At 40.3% G+C, this 17,102-nt stretch overlaps 2 protein-coding genes across 2 annotated transcripts; one reads left to right on the forward strand and one right to left on the reverse strand.

Annotated features, from left to right (window-relative positions):
- Positions 1-4,240: 4,240 nt before the first annotated feature.
- Positions 4,241-6,170, forward strand: LOC134210712 (zinc finger protein 184-like). Its single transcript, XM_062686945.1, has 2 exons — positions 4,241-4,565; positions 4,782-6,170. Exons 1-2 carry the CDS (start codon positions 4,348-4,350, stop codon positions 6,145-6,147), a joined length of 1,584 nt encoding a protein of 527 aa, XP_062542929.1. The 5' UTR covers positions 4,241-4,347; the 3' UTR covers positions 6,148-6,170.
- A 197-nt stretch (positions 6,171-6,367) lies between these two features.
- Positions 6,368-7,149, reverse strand: LOC134210713 (biogenesis of lysosome-related organelles complex 1 subunit 4). Its single transcript, XM_062686946.1, has 2 exons — positions 6,904-7,149; positions 6,368-6,837 (listed from the first exon to the last, which is right to left on the reverse strand). The coding sequence occupies exons 1-2, from the start codon at positions 6,967-6,969 to the stop codon at positions 6,382-6,384; spliced, it is 522 nt and encodes a 173-aa protein (XP_062542930.1). The 5' UTR covers positions 6,970-7,149; the 3' UTR covers positions 6,368-6,381.
- Between the last annotated feature and the right edge of the window lie 9,953 nt (positions 7,150-17,102).

The following is a 17,102-nucleotide window of genomic DNA, read 5'->3' on the forward strand; positions in this document are numbered from 1 at the left end:
CGTCTTTTCACTTCACGGGAAACGTCATTTTCACATGCCACAAGCGTTCCAAGGTAAACAAATTCTTCATCAATTTCAAACACATCCCCATCAAGCACTTCCCCTGCACGAACACCACTAGGTCTTCTCTACACGGAAGCCTGAGAGTACCCATTAATGGGTATTTTGGTACCCATTTTGAAGAAAAGCGGCATAACTCATTTAATGAGTATATCGCGTTTACCCATTAATGGGTACTCTTGATTAACTTCATTAAATGGGTATTTAAAACTCTTGATATTTATTTAGAAAATGGGTAAAAAACCCACATTTATATAAACAAAAAATTGAGGTTAGGGCGTTAGAGGAATATCGAAAATATTTCAAAACAAACCAGAATTAAGATTATCCAATAAAGAACCACAAAGAACTATTCTATTTATTTCCATACCAATTTAAACAGTAGCATAGTAGGTAATTACAAAACCTTCACTTTCGGAGCACCTGAGATAAAATTGCTTTGCACAGCTTGGTATTGATATGTCGGGAAGTGACGGATCTCCTCGAATCGAACGTCCTCATGGGAAATTCAATCCAAACAGCTGAAGCTTGCATGCTACCGGCTTTGTCCGTGTTTAAGACAGGCATAGTGTGCTCGATATGACACCGATTTTCCTTTCTTTTCCAATGGATCTTGTGATAATGGAACAGCAGCAGCGGGAAATACTGTTATGGAATCTGAAAAGCATAATCTGCGATCACAACTATATCGGAACTGAAAAATAATGCTTTATTTGACTTACCGAATGTCTTGTGTGAATATAAAACACAATTTCCGTGCTTCAAACAAACTTTAAAATTAATAAAAGAGGCCGAAGTTTTATTTTTAACAACTTGTAGAAACGAAATGAAAAAAAATGGTGACTTTGCCTTCCAGAAATTCCTGTGCGCACAATTTACCCATTTTTATTTCTAGCAATCGATCTCGTCAATGGGAGAAAAATACCCTTTTTTGTTTCTGAAAATATACTCGTTTTTTGACATCTTGGAACAATTCCAAAAAATGGGTGAATCTTCCACATTTAATGGGTATCTTCATGCTTCCGTGTATCTCTACTTATCACCATGTACTTTGGCTTGGTAGAGTGGCGTCAAATCGTTGATTCAGTGCCCAACTAACAATTTTGGTGCTAAAAGCTTCAACTTCTAGCCTTTGGCTTTATAATATTTGAATAAAAGCAGCCAATGCTGAATAAAAGAAAGGCCTCCGCAAATAATCCATTAAACTTCAATTCGACTATTACCCAAATATCTATCAGCTAGTCAGTTTATACCGAATATATTTCATCTTTTATCGTTTATGCAGCTTTCATATATTCATAAAACAGCTCTGTCTGAATTAGCAACAAAGCTCATCGGTTAAGAGCTCATGTATGTAATTGAGTTGCTTGTTAGCAACTTCCCATATTACGGTGAGTAGCATTCACAATGAAAACATTTTCGCTGTTGTTATAGCACTAACAATATAGCGTAATGGCGCTTTAAATGAGCTAACGAAGCTTTTAGGCGACTTCTGTATCTTTGAACATTACACAACGTTTAAGTAAACCTTATACTGCTTCTTTTAATAGCATATCAGTATGGAACGTCAAAACCGCAATGTTTACATTTGATTTTTGTTGCCGGAGCTGTGTATGAGCTATTGATTTTTGTAATGCAGCTACAAAGGTTTTCACCTGCTTTTATAGCAACTGACAAAGCGCTTATTTTTAAGCTTATAGCCCCAAACGTAATACAACGGAACGGCGACGGAAACGGAAAATTTGACAGTTAGCACATATATTTTCTGTCAAATTTGCCGTTTCCGTCGCCGTTCCGTTATATTGCGTTTGGGGCTTTATGTGCTAAAAGCAGCATGTAGACCTCTTTCTAACGTTTATACAGCATGAATTCAAAAATAGCGTTGGCAAAATAACCTATAGGGTATATGCGAAGATGCACATCCATAATTTTCTTTGTTATTTACATATGTCAAAGTGACGGTGATGACAGAGCAGCGGCCATTGAATCAGGAGATCAGGAGTTCGAATTCTAGGTTACGATACATGCATAAAACACTCAAATACACGACGTTATTCTTTGAAATTAACATTGTAAAGTCGGACTAAATGCCCTATAGTAGACCCCCTTGGGGTCCATAATAGGAAATTGCTTCCCTATAGCCTACATTTCATTTGATTTTCATGTTTCGTTTCGGGACGTTCTTCTTCCCTATTATGGACCCCCCAAAATATTCCTATAATGGACACTCTTGTGTTTATTTTCTATAGAATTGTAAAAAATCAACCAATTTTACTTTCCATAGCATTTTCAATGCATGTAATCAAATCATAGGACTGTAAGGTAGGTTCTCCCGATGGAATTTCATAGCAAAATGTTTCCATTTTGCTGTAATAATGAAAAAATGTCTGGAGGGTCCACCATTGGTTGGGGGTCCACTATTGGGCACTTTACCCTACTAAATGGTTTAGTAAAGATTGAGAAAAAATTGTGTAACATGCTGTAAAGAAGTTATGCCGGCACGTCAAAAAAAGCTGAATAGATTTGCCAGATTTGCTGGTAAAGGAATTGAATACACTAATAAAAATCCACACACTTAAATCGAGAATTTCAGCTCGGTAATATTGTTTACTGGTTTTGTTCGGTAAAAGCAAATTCAAACCGAGAGCTCAGTTAATTGAAAATAATTTGCTGATATACGCAATCATTTTTACCGTTCTCTCAGTAGTTTAAAAAAGAATACTGAGTTTCGGCGATATGCATTACCGATCAATTCTGTTTTTAAAAAATGTTCTGCACTTGTCAAAAAATAAACCGATTACTCAGTAAATTTAAATGCATTTTACTGAGCATCCGTTGAAACAAGTACCGAGTTCTCAGTTTAGGATCAAGTGCCGCCTGATATGGCGTCTTTTTTTGCGAATCGAAATATCTGATGATCAACTCCTTTACACGAGTGTTTTCGCACTTGTTTAGTAACACCGGTCCTAATTAAATCAAGACAAAATTTTCAAAACGACTTATCTGCTTTTGTAAACAAAAATTCAAACGACGATTTGACGAATCTGATAGCTCTCCCACGCAAACTAACACAATCAATAGGTAGCTGAAGGTCTCCGCTACTTGATGATGGTGTTGGTTTGCGTGGGAGAGCTATCAGATTCGTCAAATCGTCGTTTGAATCTTTGTTTACAAAAGCAGATAAGTCGTTTTGAAAATTTTGTCTTGAAATATTCAGGTAAGGTCAAGGGGTATCTCACCGTTAACAATCACAGCGAATTTGAATCGAAATAAATTCGATTTGAAGCGAATGGCATTCATAGCTACAACTTGATCAATTTTGCAACACACCTTCTGCGACACTGAACTGTATTTTTAGTCCAAGCAAGCGTGGATTTTATAAGATAGGTGCCGTCAGACGTTGCAAGCAAATCACTCGCAACGAGCATTTTGCTCGCAGAAAGTGACAACTGTCAAAAAATTTCCTGTCTGACTATACTGAAAGTGATTGCATGCAAACAAATGACAACTCGTAAGCAAACGCTCGTTTGCAATGTGTGACTGCTAAGCGTTAAAAATTTTCAACTCGCAGAAACGAAATTGCGCTTGCTAGTGCAGCACTAGCAAATTTTTCGCTCGCAAAAGTGAAAACGTTTTCAGGTGGCAGTATTGCACTGCAAAAATAGGAATGAAATTAGATTTTGTGGCCGAAAAACAAGTTTTTCTGTTTATATTTGCATGAGAGTAAATCTGTCATTTGCTTGAAGTAAAAAAATGCTACGTGTGACTGCAATTGCGAGTGCTCTCAGAAATCATTCGCTCGCACGAGTGATTTGCTTGCAACGTCTGACGGACCCTTTACCAATGACATCAAGTTGTTTATTTTTTGACCAACAAGAAAATGGATATGATTTCTAATTTGATTTTTTTTACATTATGTAATAATATATTCATTGTTTATTTCAGATTGTAGACTAACCCTTGCCGAGATGATTTACAAGGAAAATAGCTTTGGAAAATTTATTGCGTTCAGCAATATTAGCAAGAACTATAGCAAGGTCAACTTTCCCAAAGAAGCAACTGAGTATTTAAAACAGGCAAATCTGCCTTACCAGTCCGAATGCCCTAAAAATAAAAGTTTTGTGTTTGATTCTCGAAACAAAAACAAGCATCTTGCCAGTGACAATTTTGTCACATCACATTGAAACCAAAACAAAAACATTCTTGTGTTTGCCGTTCAGCCGCACGAGTTTGAATCCAGGCGCAGGTTGCAGTAAAAGTGATTGAATTTATCGCAATCCGAAGGTAATGCAGTGTGCAGTTCCCAGCTGTCCTGGATGGGAGAAGGCACTTGTCCCATTCCCGCAAAATTTAGTGCTGCAGAGTCGCTGGAAGCGTGCCATCGAAGCCGGGACGGGCCTTCGTATTCCGACGTACCACTGCGGGGCACTTTGCGCGTGGCATTTTGGCGATGACCAGACGAGGAAGCCGGGTGAATATTGGGAACCGTATCGGTTTCTGCATCCGTGAGTTTAATTTATATTATATTTGTTTATACACTACAACTTTTTAGTTTCCTTCAGCAATTACCTTTTAAAGATGTTGACCCTCTGGCCTAAAAATAAGTTCTCACATATTTCGAACTCTAATATGAAATCTACCTATCTTTATCAAAAAATATTAAGTTATGTTACAACTTTTCGCTTTTCATCATTAATTTGTGTATTTCTGGTTTATTCCAGGAAAGGCAAACCGGTAGAAGTTGGTAGCTGTCGATTCTGCTTACGTTTCGATGAAAGGCGGAACATGATATCGGACAGAAAAGTGCTGCTAAATGCAGAGTTGGTCACTTTGGTTCGCTATGCATTGAAGATCGATCTAACCGAAGATGACATATTAAAGGATATTTGCAAAGAATGTGAATCAAAGGTTGGCATCATAGAGAAGTGGATCAAGAACAGTAAGCAAACCGAATCGGAGTACAAGGCTTTGGAAGTCGCGACAAAGAAAAGCTTTTTCAAACCAATTGACGAAAAGTCTAAAACGGCAAAAATGCCCAATACCGTATTGCAAGAAAATGATACTCTCAGATTAGAAATTGAATTTTCAGAGACGAAGGTTGAAAACCTGGACGACGATCAAGACATCGAAATGACTGATAACCATACGGAAACAATAATAGAAGATGAAATTGTACACTCAGAAGATATTGCAGAAACTGAAAATATCAACCAGGACCATGGTTACGCAAAAGACAACGATCTGGAGAATGTTAATGTAGAGGTTAGAGAGCAATTAATAATAAGGCCTCTGAAACCTGTAATAAAAAAGTTTGACTTTCCACCAAACACCCACTGCAAACGTGGTCCCAAAGCAAAACCAAAATCAGCTGAAGTTCAGATTAAATACGGAGAATATATGAAGAGAAAATGCAGCATTTGTGATACTATTCTTGAGACGCCGGAAGATCTGGTGGCTCATTTGACTCAAGAACACAGTAGTGGGGGTCCTTACAGATGTACTGAATGCCAAAAATCATTCAAATTGATTACTTCCTACAATCGCCATCTAGGATTCCACGACAAAACAAATCGTCCGCTGAAGTGCTGCTATTGCCCGATGGGTTTTAAATACAACTACAGCCTTTTGAATCACGAAAATCGCCAGCACGGAGCAGAGCATCAAATTTGCACCAAGAAGAAACGCACCGAGAAGATATTCCAATGCACGAAATGCGACAAAGCCTACAAAACTAATTACGATCTGCTGGACCACGATCGGTTCATCCACCAACGACTCCCCGGTACCACCTGCAAACTATGCGGTAAGCATTTTCGAAATCGAGCGTGCCTCAGGAAGCACCATCTGGTGCACACCGGTGACCGGCCGTACAATTGTCCACACTGTGATGCCGTCTTCCGAAACAGCACCAGCGTTGTGCGGCACGTTGCTCACAACCATGAGGGTATCGAACCGGTTGACCCCGACGATATCATAGAGGAGCGGGACTGTGATACCTTCCAGTGCATTATTTGCCCCGAAGAGTTTGTAACGCAACCGGAGCTGGTGAAGCACATTGAATCGACGCACATGGACGTGACTTCATAGGAGAGTAAAAGGTATGAAGTAAATGAGACAGTTATTATTTTGATGACCTTCGCCTGTTTCACAATAATTCAAATTGGCTTATTCGAAGAGTAAAGTGAGACCATAATTACAAAATATGTAGGTCAATTTTTCGGAAGCAAAGTTAACGCGCAACCGTTCGCGTTACAATAATTAGACCTCGTTTTAACATAATACAAAATATAAGTTTATTGTCTTTCATCGCAACAAAACTTTTCACTTTTTGGCCTCCTCGGAATTCTCTACCTTCGAACTACACCCACTTGCACTCTCCTTCGCCGATCCAAAATATTCTTCCGTTTTGAACACCCTCACTGGCTCGTACATCCCGCTGGCATTTCTGTTGGTCTGTCGTTCGGTCTGCTTCGGTTTGCCAAAAATGTTCAGCGACTTTAGCAGCACATTGATGGTTTTGTCCGGAATGTCCAGTTCTTCCTCGGCGATCTGCACCTGCCGTTCGACGGCATCCAGATTCTTGGACACCATCGTCACGAAACGCTCCAGTGCATCCAATCGGTCACACAGCTCATCACACTCCGGCTTCATGGCCGCTATCTTGGGAATGTTTTGCTGCACGGCAACCGACGATTCCTCCTTAACCCGTTCCAGGATGTTCTCGAATTCCTCCATTCGAAGGAGCATGGTATCGATAGTGGCGCTAATTGGCTGCATCTAGAACGGGGATCGTTCGTAAAAATAATTGATTATGATTCTGATAAGCATATTGAAAGCACTCACCTCCGCTTCCAGATTGGATGCTTTGAAATAAATAGAATAGTCTTCGGGGGGTTGTTCTTCGGCCATGGTTTATGTTATTTTTTACTTTTCTACGTTTAATAACTGGGGAGATTATCACATTATAAATTACGAATGAATGAAATCGAAGATAAAGTCGGAAAAGCGCGGAACTACATTATGCGAAACAAAATTCTTAAGGAGATTCGTTTTAAGATCTCAGGTTTTGAGTATTGTAATTTTGTTATGATTCTCCTTTCACATGTGTTTGGCAAAGGTAATGTGAATGTTTGTGTATGTATAAGAGAAAGAATAAAATTAGTCGAGGTACTGTAACCGCGAGGGGTGATACATCGTCAGTCGTGAAAGAACTTCCATGAAAAGTACTGTACTCTGCATTGCCTTATTTGAAATTAAAATTGTAATTGTAATTTTATTGATCAACGGTAGCTTGCTAGTTACAAAACTTTAGATCAGGTCAATGAGAAGATTAATTTATAAAATATGTTATGAGGGACATGAACAACTTTCAACACTTGTCGGTAAAGGAGTAAGTACTGTTCCATTTGATTCTTACTTTACAGCTTTGTATTTCGACTGCAACATTGAGGTCGTCTTCAGTGTTTCACACTTGAATCGATTCGAGTGAAGCACATGATATTTATTCTCAGGTATTTACTTTAAACACTGACCACGTGTTTCCTAGTGTTAAGACATCGCTGATTGGCCGTGGCCTGGGGATACGTTGATAATAACAGAATAACATTGACCACGTGTTTACTCGGATGTCAATGCTTAGTTTTTTTCTTTTCCTTTCTATGATTCGGAAAAGTTTTGCCTCTTCTTTCTTAATTACTTGGACTGGTGGAAATCCAAGTAATTGGGAAGTTTCAATTTTAATCTCATCCAGTGATTTATCATCACTGGGGAGACCTTTCAAGACGACTTCGAACAATCGCTCAATTTTGTCGTCGTATACGTGAAGAATTTATGCTGCTTCTCAGTTAAATACTGAAGAAGACGTTTGCAATCGTCAAAGGACAAAACGCGGCAGTCACCCTTACTTGCAATCTGAAATGAAACCTTGATCCCTGAAGTTTATTTAAAATCTCATTCCTAAAGACAGAAAACTCGGCGACAGATACCACAATTGGCGGAATCCTTTGCTTTTTCGCATGAATCGAATCCCCTAAGCTAGAGGTAGATTCCTGTTCCATTTCATCATGAATCAAATCGAACTGATTGCTCAGTTCGATAGGAGAAGAATTATTTCCAATTTTAGAGTTAGAAGGAATATCTGAAGTCTCCAGCTTACTTCCATTTTTTCCGCGCTTTGGCAGGACGGTCTTGAACCTTTTTCTTAAGTGGAGAAGTCAGAGACTCCCCCTTCCTCTTGTTTTTATATTCTTCCTCTCATTTTAATTGCTGAGCATGGAGACGTGAGGTTTTTTCCCAGAACGGTGTCCTTGCAGGATTACCACCGCTTGTCGGAATTTTACTTCAACAAACGGCTCAACGTAAAACGAAGGCACGGGTCCAAGCAAATCGTAACGGGATCAGTAGGTACAAATAGCACTGAAAAGCACTTTATTTTCCGAATTAGCTGCCAGAAAATACGAAGATTATTATTTCTAAATCTACACAGATGGCTCAGTCGTTGAAGAAATTGTAGGATGTGGCATTTCGTCAGGAAGTCATGTCCATGCATTTCAAGCTTTATCTGGAATAAGAGCGAATGTCGCAGGAGAGGATTCTCTTCGTCGACCTCCCATCTTTTGAATAAAAGTGACAAGCAGCGGATTTCTTTGTGTTTTATTTATCACCGCAGAACAATAGAAAACAATGCAAACTTGCATTATGAGGTGATAAACTGCAAAGAAATGCTCTGCTTGTCACTTTTATTTTGCCAATGGAAGGTCCCACGGTTAGAACTGCCCCCCCCCCCCCTTCTCCTTCCAAATGATCCTGGCCTTGGTACTATTGACGAGTGAAGAGCTTATAAACTCTAAAAATTCACGTTTATAAAGAAAAAAAAGTTTGTGCCATTTCGCGATTTGAGATTTCTCGTGTTTTTCGTTTGCACATGCCTGAGCATTTTAGATTGAGACTCCATGGGACATCACAGTTGATGGCAAATCCGACTTTTCACTGGTCACGATGGTAGCCAATAGACGATGCAATCTTTCCGACTTGGTCTTTGTTTGTTCATAGGGCGCAGAATCGTGCAACTCCTGCATACCCCTCTGCTTCTTCATATCGACGACAGCAAACGCCCAATTTGTTAGGAAATCCGCAGAACTTACAATCATTTTCGTCCGCCCCTACACCATTTTGTTAGAGTTCATCAAGCCTTATTGCACTCTTAGGGTTTCTCTCATTTGGAGAATTAAACTAAAATTAAACTTAAAAGTGACATTTCAATAATTATCAAATAACCCTGCTCGCAGAGCAAGATTACTTTTGACAGATATCGAATCATTTTGCATCGATGTCTTATTGGAATTGCTGGGTAGCACCAGCCATTCTTATGACCGGGTTTTTAGCTAATTTTCGAACTATCAATCAATAACACAGAGATATGTTTGCTTCACCCAAAACGGACCTAATGCAGAACAGCACCTAGATGAGCGATAGTTACACAGCCACAATAGCTCGTGTGGTTTTATTGAAGCTTGGATTTCAATATTTTCAACAGTATTTGCACAGACAAACAGACGTAACACTAGAGAAATTACCATCGACCATGACTTCAACGATCAATTTGAATTTGATTGATTGCGCGTTCCACAACTAGAGGCGCTAGCGTCGTAATCCTTCAAGTTTGACATTTCACTCCAGCGCCTTCTGGTGACAATGTCGTACGAAACATTGTTTCGTGAAACATGCTCGCAAGATGGTGATAGAGTAGTTGAGCGATGGATATTTCAGAAAAATGTTCAAGCTGTTACGTCTGTTTGTCTGTGATATTTGGTTCCTCATGAAACAAGGAATCTGTACAAACGTTTACATGTTATAAAGGACCGTTATCACGACCGCACGAGGCATTTTTGTGCTTGTGTAACTGTCGCTCATCTAGATATTGTTCTGCATTAGGTCCGTTTTGTGTGAAGCAAACACATCTCTGTGTTATTGATTTTATGCGTGTGGGCAAAATTTAATCTCTTCAGAATCAGTTAAGGCTTTGGTCCGATTCGCGAATTAAAATCAAATTAAACTTAAAAGTGACAGTTCGGAAATTATGAAATCCCCCGCTCATAAGAATGGCTGGTGCTACCCAGCAAGACCAACAAAACATCTATCAAAAATGATTCAACATCTGTCAAAAGCAATCTTGCTCTGCGAGCAGGGTTATTTGAAAATTTTTGAACTGTCATTTTTAAGTTTAATTTGATTTTAATTCGCGAATCGGACCAAAGCCTAAGAAAAGTTGATTTCTTAAAAAATCTGGTCCTTTGAGTTTGTAACTAGTCATCGAATTTGAATTAAATCTCTTCAAGATATTGTAAAATGATGGTAAAGAACAGAATAATTTCTGATGTATCTGTGACACGTCGGATCGTTGTCAAGAACCATTTTCACCGGATTACTGTCCGACATTCTGGCTACGTGGCCGGCCCACCGCAGTCTTCCGATTTTCGCGGTGTGAACGATGGATGGTTCTCCCAACAGCTGATGCAACTTGTGGTTCATTCATTTCCTCCACGTACAGTCCGCCATCTGCACCCCACCATAGATGGTACGCAACACTTTCCTTTCAAAAACTCCCAGTGCGCGTTGGTCCTCCACGAGCATCGTCCAGGTCTCGTGTCCGTAGAGAACTACCGGTCTAATAAGCGTTTTATAGATTGTCAGTTTGGTACGGCGGCGAACTCTATTCGATCGGAGCGTTTTGCGGAGTCCAAAGTACGTACGATTTCTTGCCATGATGCGTCTCCGAATTTCTCTGCTAGTATCGTTATCGGCGGTCACCAGTGAGCCCAAGTACACGAATTCTTTTACCACCTCGATTTCATCACCACCAATACAAACTCGTGGTGGGTGGCTTACATTGACCTCTCTTGAGCCTCTTCCTATCATGTACTTCGTCTTCGACGTGTTGATGACTAGCCCAATCCATTTAGCTTCGGTTTTCAGTCTGATGTAGGCTTCCTCCATCCTCTCAAAGTTACGTGCCATAATATCAATGTCGTCGGCGAAACCAAATAACTGGACGGACTTCGTGCAAATCGTACCACTCGTGTCAATTCCTGCCCTTTGTATTATTCCCTCCAAAGCGATGTTGAATAGCAGACACGAAAGACCATCACCTGGCCGTAGCCCTCTGCGCGTTTCGAAGGGACTCGAGAATGCCCCTGAAACTCTAACTACGCACATCACCCGATCCATCGTCGCCTTGATCAACCGTATCAGTTTATCCGAAAATCAGTTTTCGTGCATTAGCTGTCGTAGCTAGTCCCGATCGATTGTATCATATGAAGTCGATAAATAGATGATTTGTGGCCACGTTGTATTCGCGGCATTTCCACAATACCTGACGTACGGCAAACACCTGGTCTGTGGTAGAGCGTTCACCCATAAATCCCGCCTGGTACTGCCCCATGAACTCTCTTGCAATGGGTGTGGTGGCCACTCAATTTCCATTTTGGAATTCCCGGTTTTTCCCGGTTCAAATTTTGGAACTTTCCCGGCAGAAGTGTATCGAGAAAAGAAATGATCGAGGGATGAGGTTTTGCATTCATTTGACAAATCAATCTGTGGAACAACTATACTTGTTTTACGGGACATTTTTTCAATCGTATTTTTGTTCATATGCCTTAAATAACCATCAAAATATATGGAATTATCGGAAGACTGCGGTGGGCCGGGCACGTAGCCAGAATGTCGGACAGTAATCCGGTGAAAATGGTTCTCGACAATGATCCGACGGGAACAAGAAGGCGAGGTGCACAGCGGGCAAGGTGGATCGATCAGGTGGAGGACGATTTGCGGACCCTGAATGGAGAAGACTTTTATGTGCAGCACAGGCCACTCCGGCCTTAGTCTGATAATAAATAAATAAATATATGGAATTATATTACAATACATCCTAAATAAATCAGAAAAACCAATATGGCAATGTAATTTACATGTCATGCTTTTTTTTAGCAACAGGCTTGGCAGTTATAAGGCAACCGCTCCTGCTCTATACGAAGGAGAGCAAGGGTTCAATTCCAGATCGTTTCAATCTCTATCCTACAGGTACCTTCAACTTGACCAGTCTAGCAGTCACTGTTAGAAGTGAATCAACAACATTGGCAACACGTTAATTATGACGAACCATTGCAACCAATTATTTTTCACTGTAATTTTTTATTCGAAAAATAAACGAGCTCATTTTATGAATTTGATCCAAATTTAGATTTAAATATTTCAAAGATTTTTCAAACATAATATTTTTCTTAAGAAAACATTAATGCGGTCTCCAGAAAAATACCGAAAAAAAGTGTTATTCAATGTAAGTTCAAGGCATTCATATTCCGTTGTTATTTACTTGCTCAAAAAACGCCTTATCAAGCTGAAAAATAACATGCTTTAGAAACTTGAGATAGGACCGATTTAAAATTTTTTAAACGATTTCAAAACGTTCATACTTAAAATCGGAACATTATTCAAAAACGAAACAGCTCAAGAAATATTTTTGTCAGATTTCTTGGAGAATTTCAAAGCGGATTTTGAAATGCTTGATGTTTTTGGGGGAACCATTTTATAAGAAATGGAGTACAGTCAAACCTCAATGAGTCGATGTTCTATAACTCGATAAAAATTATGCCACATTAAAAAATATTTGCTGGGTTACTGTGATGGTTCCTCCAGAAAACTTTCCAACAATTTTCTGTTCTGCAATTCGATTTTTCCATGAGTCGTTGGTCCCTTCAATATCGATTCATGGAGGTTAGACTGTATTGCTAATGGTTTTACAGACCACCATGTCCGAAAAAAAAATCTTAAATTGAGATATGTTTCTAAGATTCCAGTTCGATATCTAAGCTTTAGAATGATTTTTGATATTTTGGAAATTCTGTAATGCTGATATATATTTTTTTTTCAAATTATCAATCAGATTTATAGACGGCAAATGTGTTTTCTTGAATAGAAACAATTTAGAAGTTTCAACTAAGAAACATATAACACTAAGCAGATTTAAGAGCTAATGTATTTGTATTTCGAGAAGAAAGATGGGATACGTGAAAGGATCTTAGAAGTATAAGGGTTACCGGTTATGACTTCTTCAAACTTTGAACTGACAAAATATTCCTGAAATTTCTGAAATTTGTTACACTTGAGATTCGTTTTTATTTATTTACAATGCTCTAAAAATCTCCAATGTGAATATGTACATTATGTGGGAGATTGTGTATTGGAGGTAACCACTTTCCTTCGATGGGACTTAAACTCATGACCCTCAATACTGAGGGCAAAATCTATGTAGTTCTGAAATTCCAGAAAATCCGAATAAAAAATATACTGATAAATTTCTGTAAACATAATTTTTGAGTTAGGAAGTGATTTCTACGACATAAAATTGTCAAGGATTTTCTGTGGTCTTATGCTGGAAACAAATTATGGCTTTAAATTAGACCGTCTAAAAAAATTCAGCGTCAATCAAATTCCCGGTTATTTTCCGGTTTAAAATTTGGGAGAGTAGCTTGTAGGCGGTAGTTGCTACAATCCAGCTTATCTCCCTTTTTGTAGATGGGGCAAACGACACATTTCATCCACTCCTGCGGCAGAACCTCATCCTCCCAAACCTTGGCAATTACCCAGTGCAGCGCTCTAGCCAGTGTCTCACCACCGTGTTTAAACAGCTCTCCTGGTAGTTGGTCAACTCCATGGTCTTTGTTGTTTTTCAGCCGGTCGATCTCCTCCTGGATTTCCTGAAGATTCGGAGCCGGAAGTCGCATTTTCTTGCGCGCGTGCTCCTAGGTTCATTACCATACTGTCACCGTTGTCTGCCATATCGCCATTCAGGTGCTCTTCGTAGTGCTACCGCCACCTTTGGATCATCTCACGCTCGTTCGTAAGAAGGATCCCATATATGTCCTTACACATATCAGACGGTGACACGTGGCCCTTACGTAAACGGTTCAACTTCTCATAGAACTTTCGTGCGTTATTAGCACGGTACAGTTCCTCCGTCTCTTCACGGTCTCGATCTTCCTGCTGGCGCTTTTTCCTCCGGAAAATCGAGTTTTGTCTGTTCCGCGCCCGTTTGTATCGTGCCTCGTTCGCCCTCGTGCGGTGTTGCAGCAATCTCGCCCATGCTGCATTCTTCTCCTCAACTAACTGCTCACATTCGCCGTCATACCAGTCGTTTCTCTGATCCGGAGCCACCGTGCCTAGTGCAGCGGTTGCTTCTTCTTCTTCTTCTTCGTTGGCATTACATCCCCCACTGGGACATTGCCGCCTCGCAGCTTAGTGTTCACTAAGCACTTCCACAGTTATTAACTGCGAGGTTTCTAAGCCAAGATACCATTTTTGCATTCGTATATCATGAGGCTAACACGATGATACTTTTATGCCCAGGGAAGTCGAGACAATTTCCAATCCGAAAATTGCCTAGACCGGCACCGGGAATCGAACCCAGCCACCCTCAGCATGGTCTTGCTTTGTAGCCGCGCGTCTTACCGCACGGCTAAGGAGGCCCCCAAGCGGTTGCGGTGCTACCAATTGCGGATCGAATATCTCACCAGTCATCTTCAAGAGACGCTGCGCCTAGTTGCTCTTCCGTTGGGAGTGCCACTTCCAGCTACTGCGCGTAGTCTTGGACTAGCCTACCGTCTTGTAGCCGCCCAATGTTAAGCCGCGGCGTTCGACTACGACGGGTGTTGTACACCGTCAAGAGTTTTGAGCGCAGGCATACTGCAACGAGTGGTCGGATTCAATATTCGCACTGTGGTAAGTGCGGACGATCGTGATGTCGAAGAATAATTGGCCGTCGATTAGAACGTGGTCGATTTGGTTTTCCGTTTCTTGGTTATAGGTGATCTCCATGTTGCCTTGTGGATATTTTTGCGGGGAAAGAAGGTGCTTCGGACTACCATTCCGCGGGAGACTGCGAAGTTTATGCATCGTTGGCCGTTAACATTCGAAACGATGTGCAGACTATCCGATCCGATGACCGATCTATACATTTCCTCCCTTCCTACTTGAACGTTCATGTCACGGATGACGATTTTGACGTCTTGCAGTGGGCATCCATCGTATATTTGCTCCAGCTCTGCGTAGAACGCTTCTTTCTCGTCTTCGGGTCTCCCTTCGTGTGGGCAGTGCACGTTGATGATGCTACAGTTGAAGAAACGGCCTTTTATCTTCAGCTTACACATCTTTGCGTTGATTGGCTGCCACACAATAACGCTTTGGCGCATCTTGCCCAGCACTATAAAGCCGGTTCCCCGCTAGTTGGTGGTGCCACAGCTTTGATAGAAGGTAGCCGCTCGATGCCCGCTTTTCCACACTTTCTGTCTTGTCTTCCAATCGTGATCCTTTATTCATCGCCTAGGTCTTTGCCGATTATATCGAGTCGTGTTATCTCTTATATTGCTCGTAATTATTGGTTTTCCGGGCGACTTATTGGGTCTGCGCAAGCCTCCTGTCTCGTCGGAAGGCCGTCGTGTCAGGGCTTTTTAGCGTCCCACCTAACACCAGGACTTGGGCGTGTGCGCTTTGAGCGGCACACGGTCGCTTTGGTGGGGTCTACTTGCGGATACATGCAGCTTTTTAAAGGAGTCAGGGCTCACTGTCAAACCCCACCATATCCTAGGCTAGCCCTACAACTCGCGGATGGCCTGGGGAGTGATCTTCAAGCCCTTGGGCATACTCCCTGCTCCTAATAGTCATAGGAAATTTTACAACTTATCCAGTTTTTATCCTACCCACGTCTTGGAAAGTGGCCGCGCTTCTGGTTGTAGCAATTCTAGATACCCCAGAAAATATTCAATCCGTTATATTCTCGGATCTGCTATTGAAGGCGGAACATCCAACCATCCTTGGATACAACAAATATAAATGCTATCTAGAACCAGAAATGTCAGTCTGTGCGCCGGTATCCGGTATCCAGTAGGCATTAGTGGTAACGACCAACTCGCCGATATTGGGCGCAACGGTACTGAACCGAATATTCCCATTGCTGTAAACGACGCCAAGAAAATAGTCCAGTACAACATCAGATGCAGCTGGGAAGGAAAATGGCGAAACACCAATGATAGCCTCCTACGAAGGAGCATTGACGCGGCTACGTGTTGGACACACAAATATCAATCGATCCTTATTCACCAGAGAGAGAGAGCAACGTCTGTGAAACCTGCGGAATCGCCAATTCTGCCCTGCACATCCTCGCAGAATGTCACAAATACGATGCGGAAAGGTCAGAAACCAAGTTGAAAGTCGACATTACCAGCATTCTCTACAACAATTCATTTTTTGAGGAAGACTTCAACTCAATTGTTAGACAAAATTTAGCAACTATATAAATAAATCATTTTTTTCTTTTTTGTTTTAACTCCTAACTTGAGAAGAATGATTTTATTGTTAAAACCTCTATAATAAAATATAATAATTACTATTCGAATAATGCTTGAGACAGAAATAAATTCTTGAAAAAAAGTTACAAAATGTTCCAGGTTACACTGCTAGCAGAATCAATACACGGTCCCATTGGAAATATCACATTCCGTTATGAAGTCATTTTTTCTCTGGTTATTCCGGTTTCTTATGTAGCTACACTGCCGGCTGTAGTATATAAACCGTTTGTTCAAAAAAGTTCATTTGTACTTTTTTTTAAATATTTTTACTGAATATTTTCTTAAACCTCATACAAAAATACGTATGCGAAAACAAAAAAAAAACATAAATTTTTTTTTTCAAAAATGTATTGAAAATTTTCTCGTTTTTTGGGAAACTATATGCAACGTGCATGCTCTTTAAAGTACAATGCGCAATTGATTATTACTGTGAGTACGCCCGAATTTTTATCTATTAATTATTTTGTTTCAAAATATTTTTTGTTGTTTTATCGAATTTGTGAGGAATGGAATTATAGAGTTAATCATACCATACTCGATATGTCCTTAAACTTGATTAATCCAATTTGTTTTCTTCCTTTTTATAGATTTCAGATTCACAGTTATCAATTTCAAATTGATATCTCTTCAAATTCATCTTCC

This window comes from Armigeres subalbatus, chromosome 2, assembly GCF_024139115.2.
Source record: "Armigeres subalbatus isolate Guangzhou_Male chromosome 2, GZ_Asu_2, whole genome shotgun sequence".
Taxonomy (NCBI): domain Eukaryota; kingdom Metazoa; phylum Arthropoda; class Insecta; order Diptera; family Culicidae; genus Armigeres; species Armigeres subalbatus.

Excerpts from the sequence above, each read along its gene's own strand:
- LOC134210712 (XM_062686945.1), top strand. The coding sequence starts at position 4,348 with ATGCAGTGTGCAGTTCCCAGCTGTCCTGGATGGGAGAAGGCACTTGTC. Across the intron at positions 4,566-4,781 it reads CCGTATCGGTTTCTGCATCC|GAAAGGCAAACCGGTAGAAG; the intron begins GTGAGTTTAATT and ends GGTTTATTCCAG.
- LOC134210713 (XM_062686946.1), bottom strand. The coding sequence starts at position 6,969 with ATGGCCGAAGAACAACCCCCCGAAGACTATTCTATTTATTTCAAAGCA. Across the intron at positions 6,838-6,903 it reads CATCCAATCTGGAAGCGGAG|ATGCAGCCAATTAGCGCCAC; the intron begins GTGAGTGCTTTC and ends TCCCCGTTCTAG.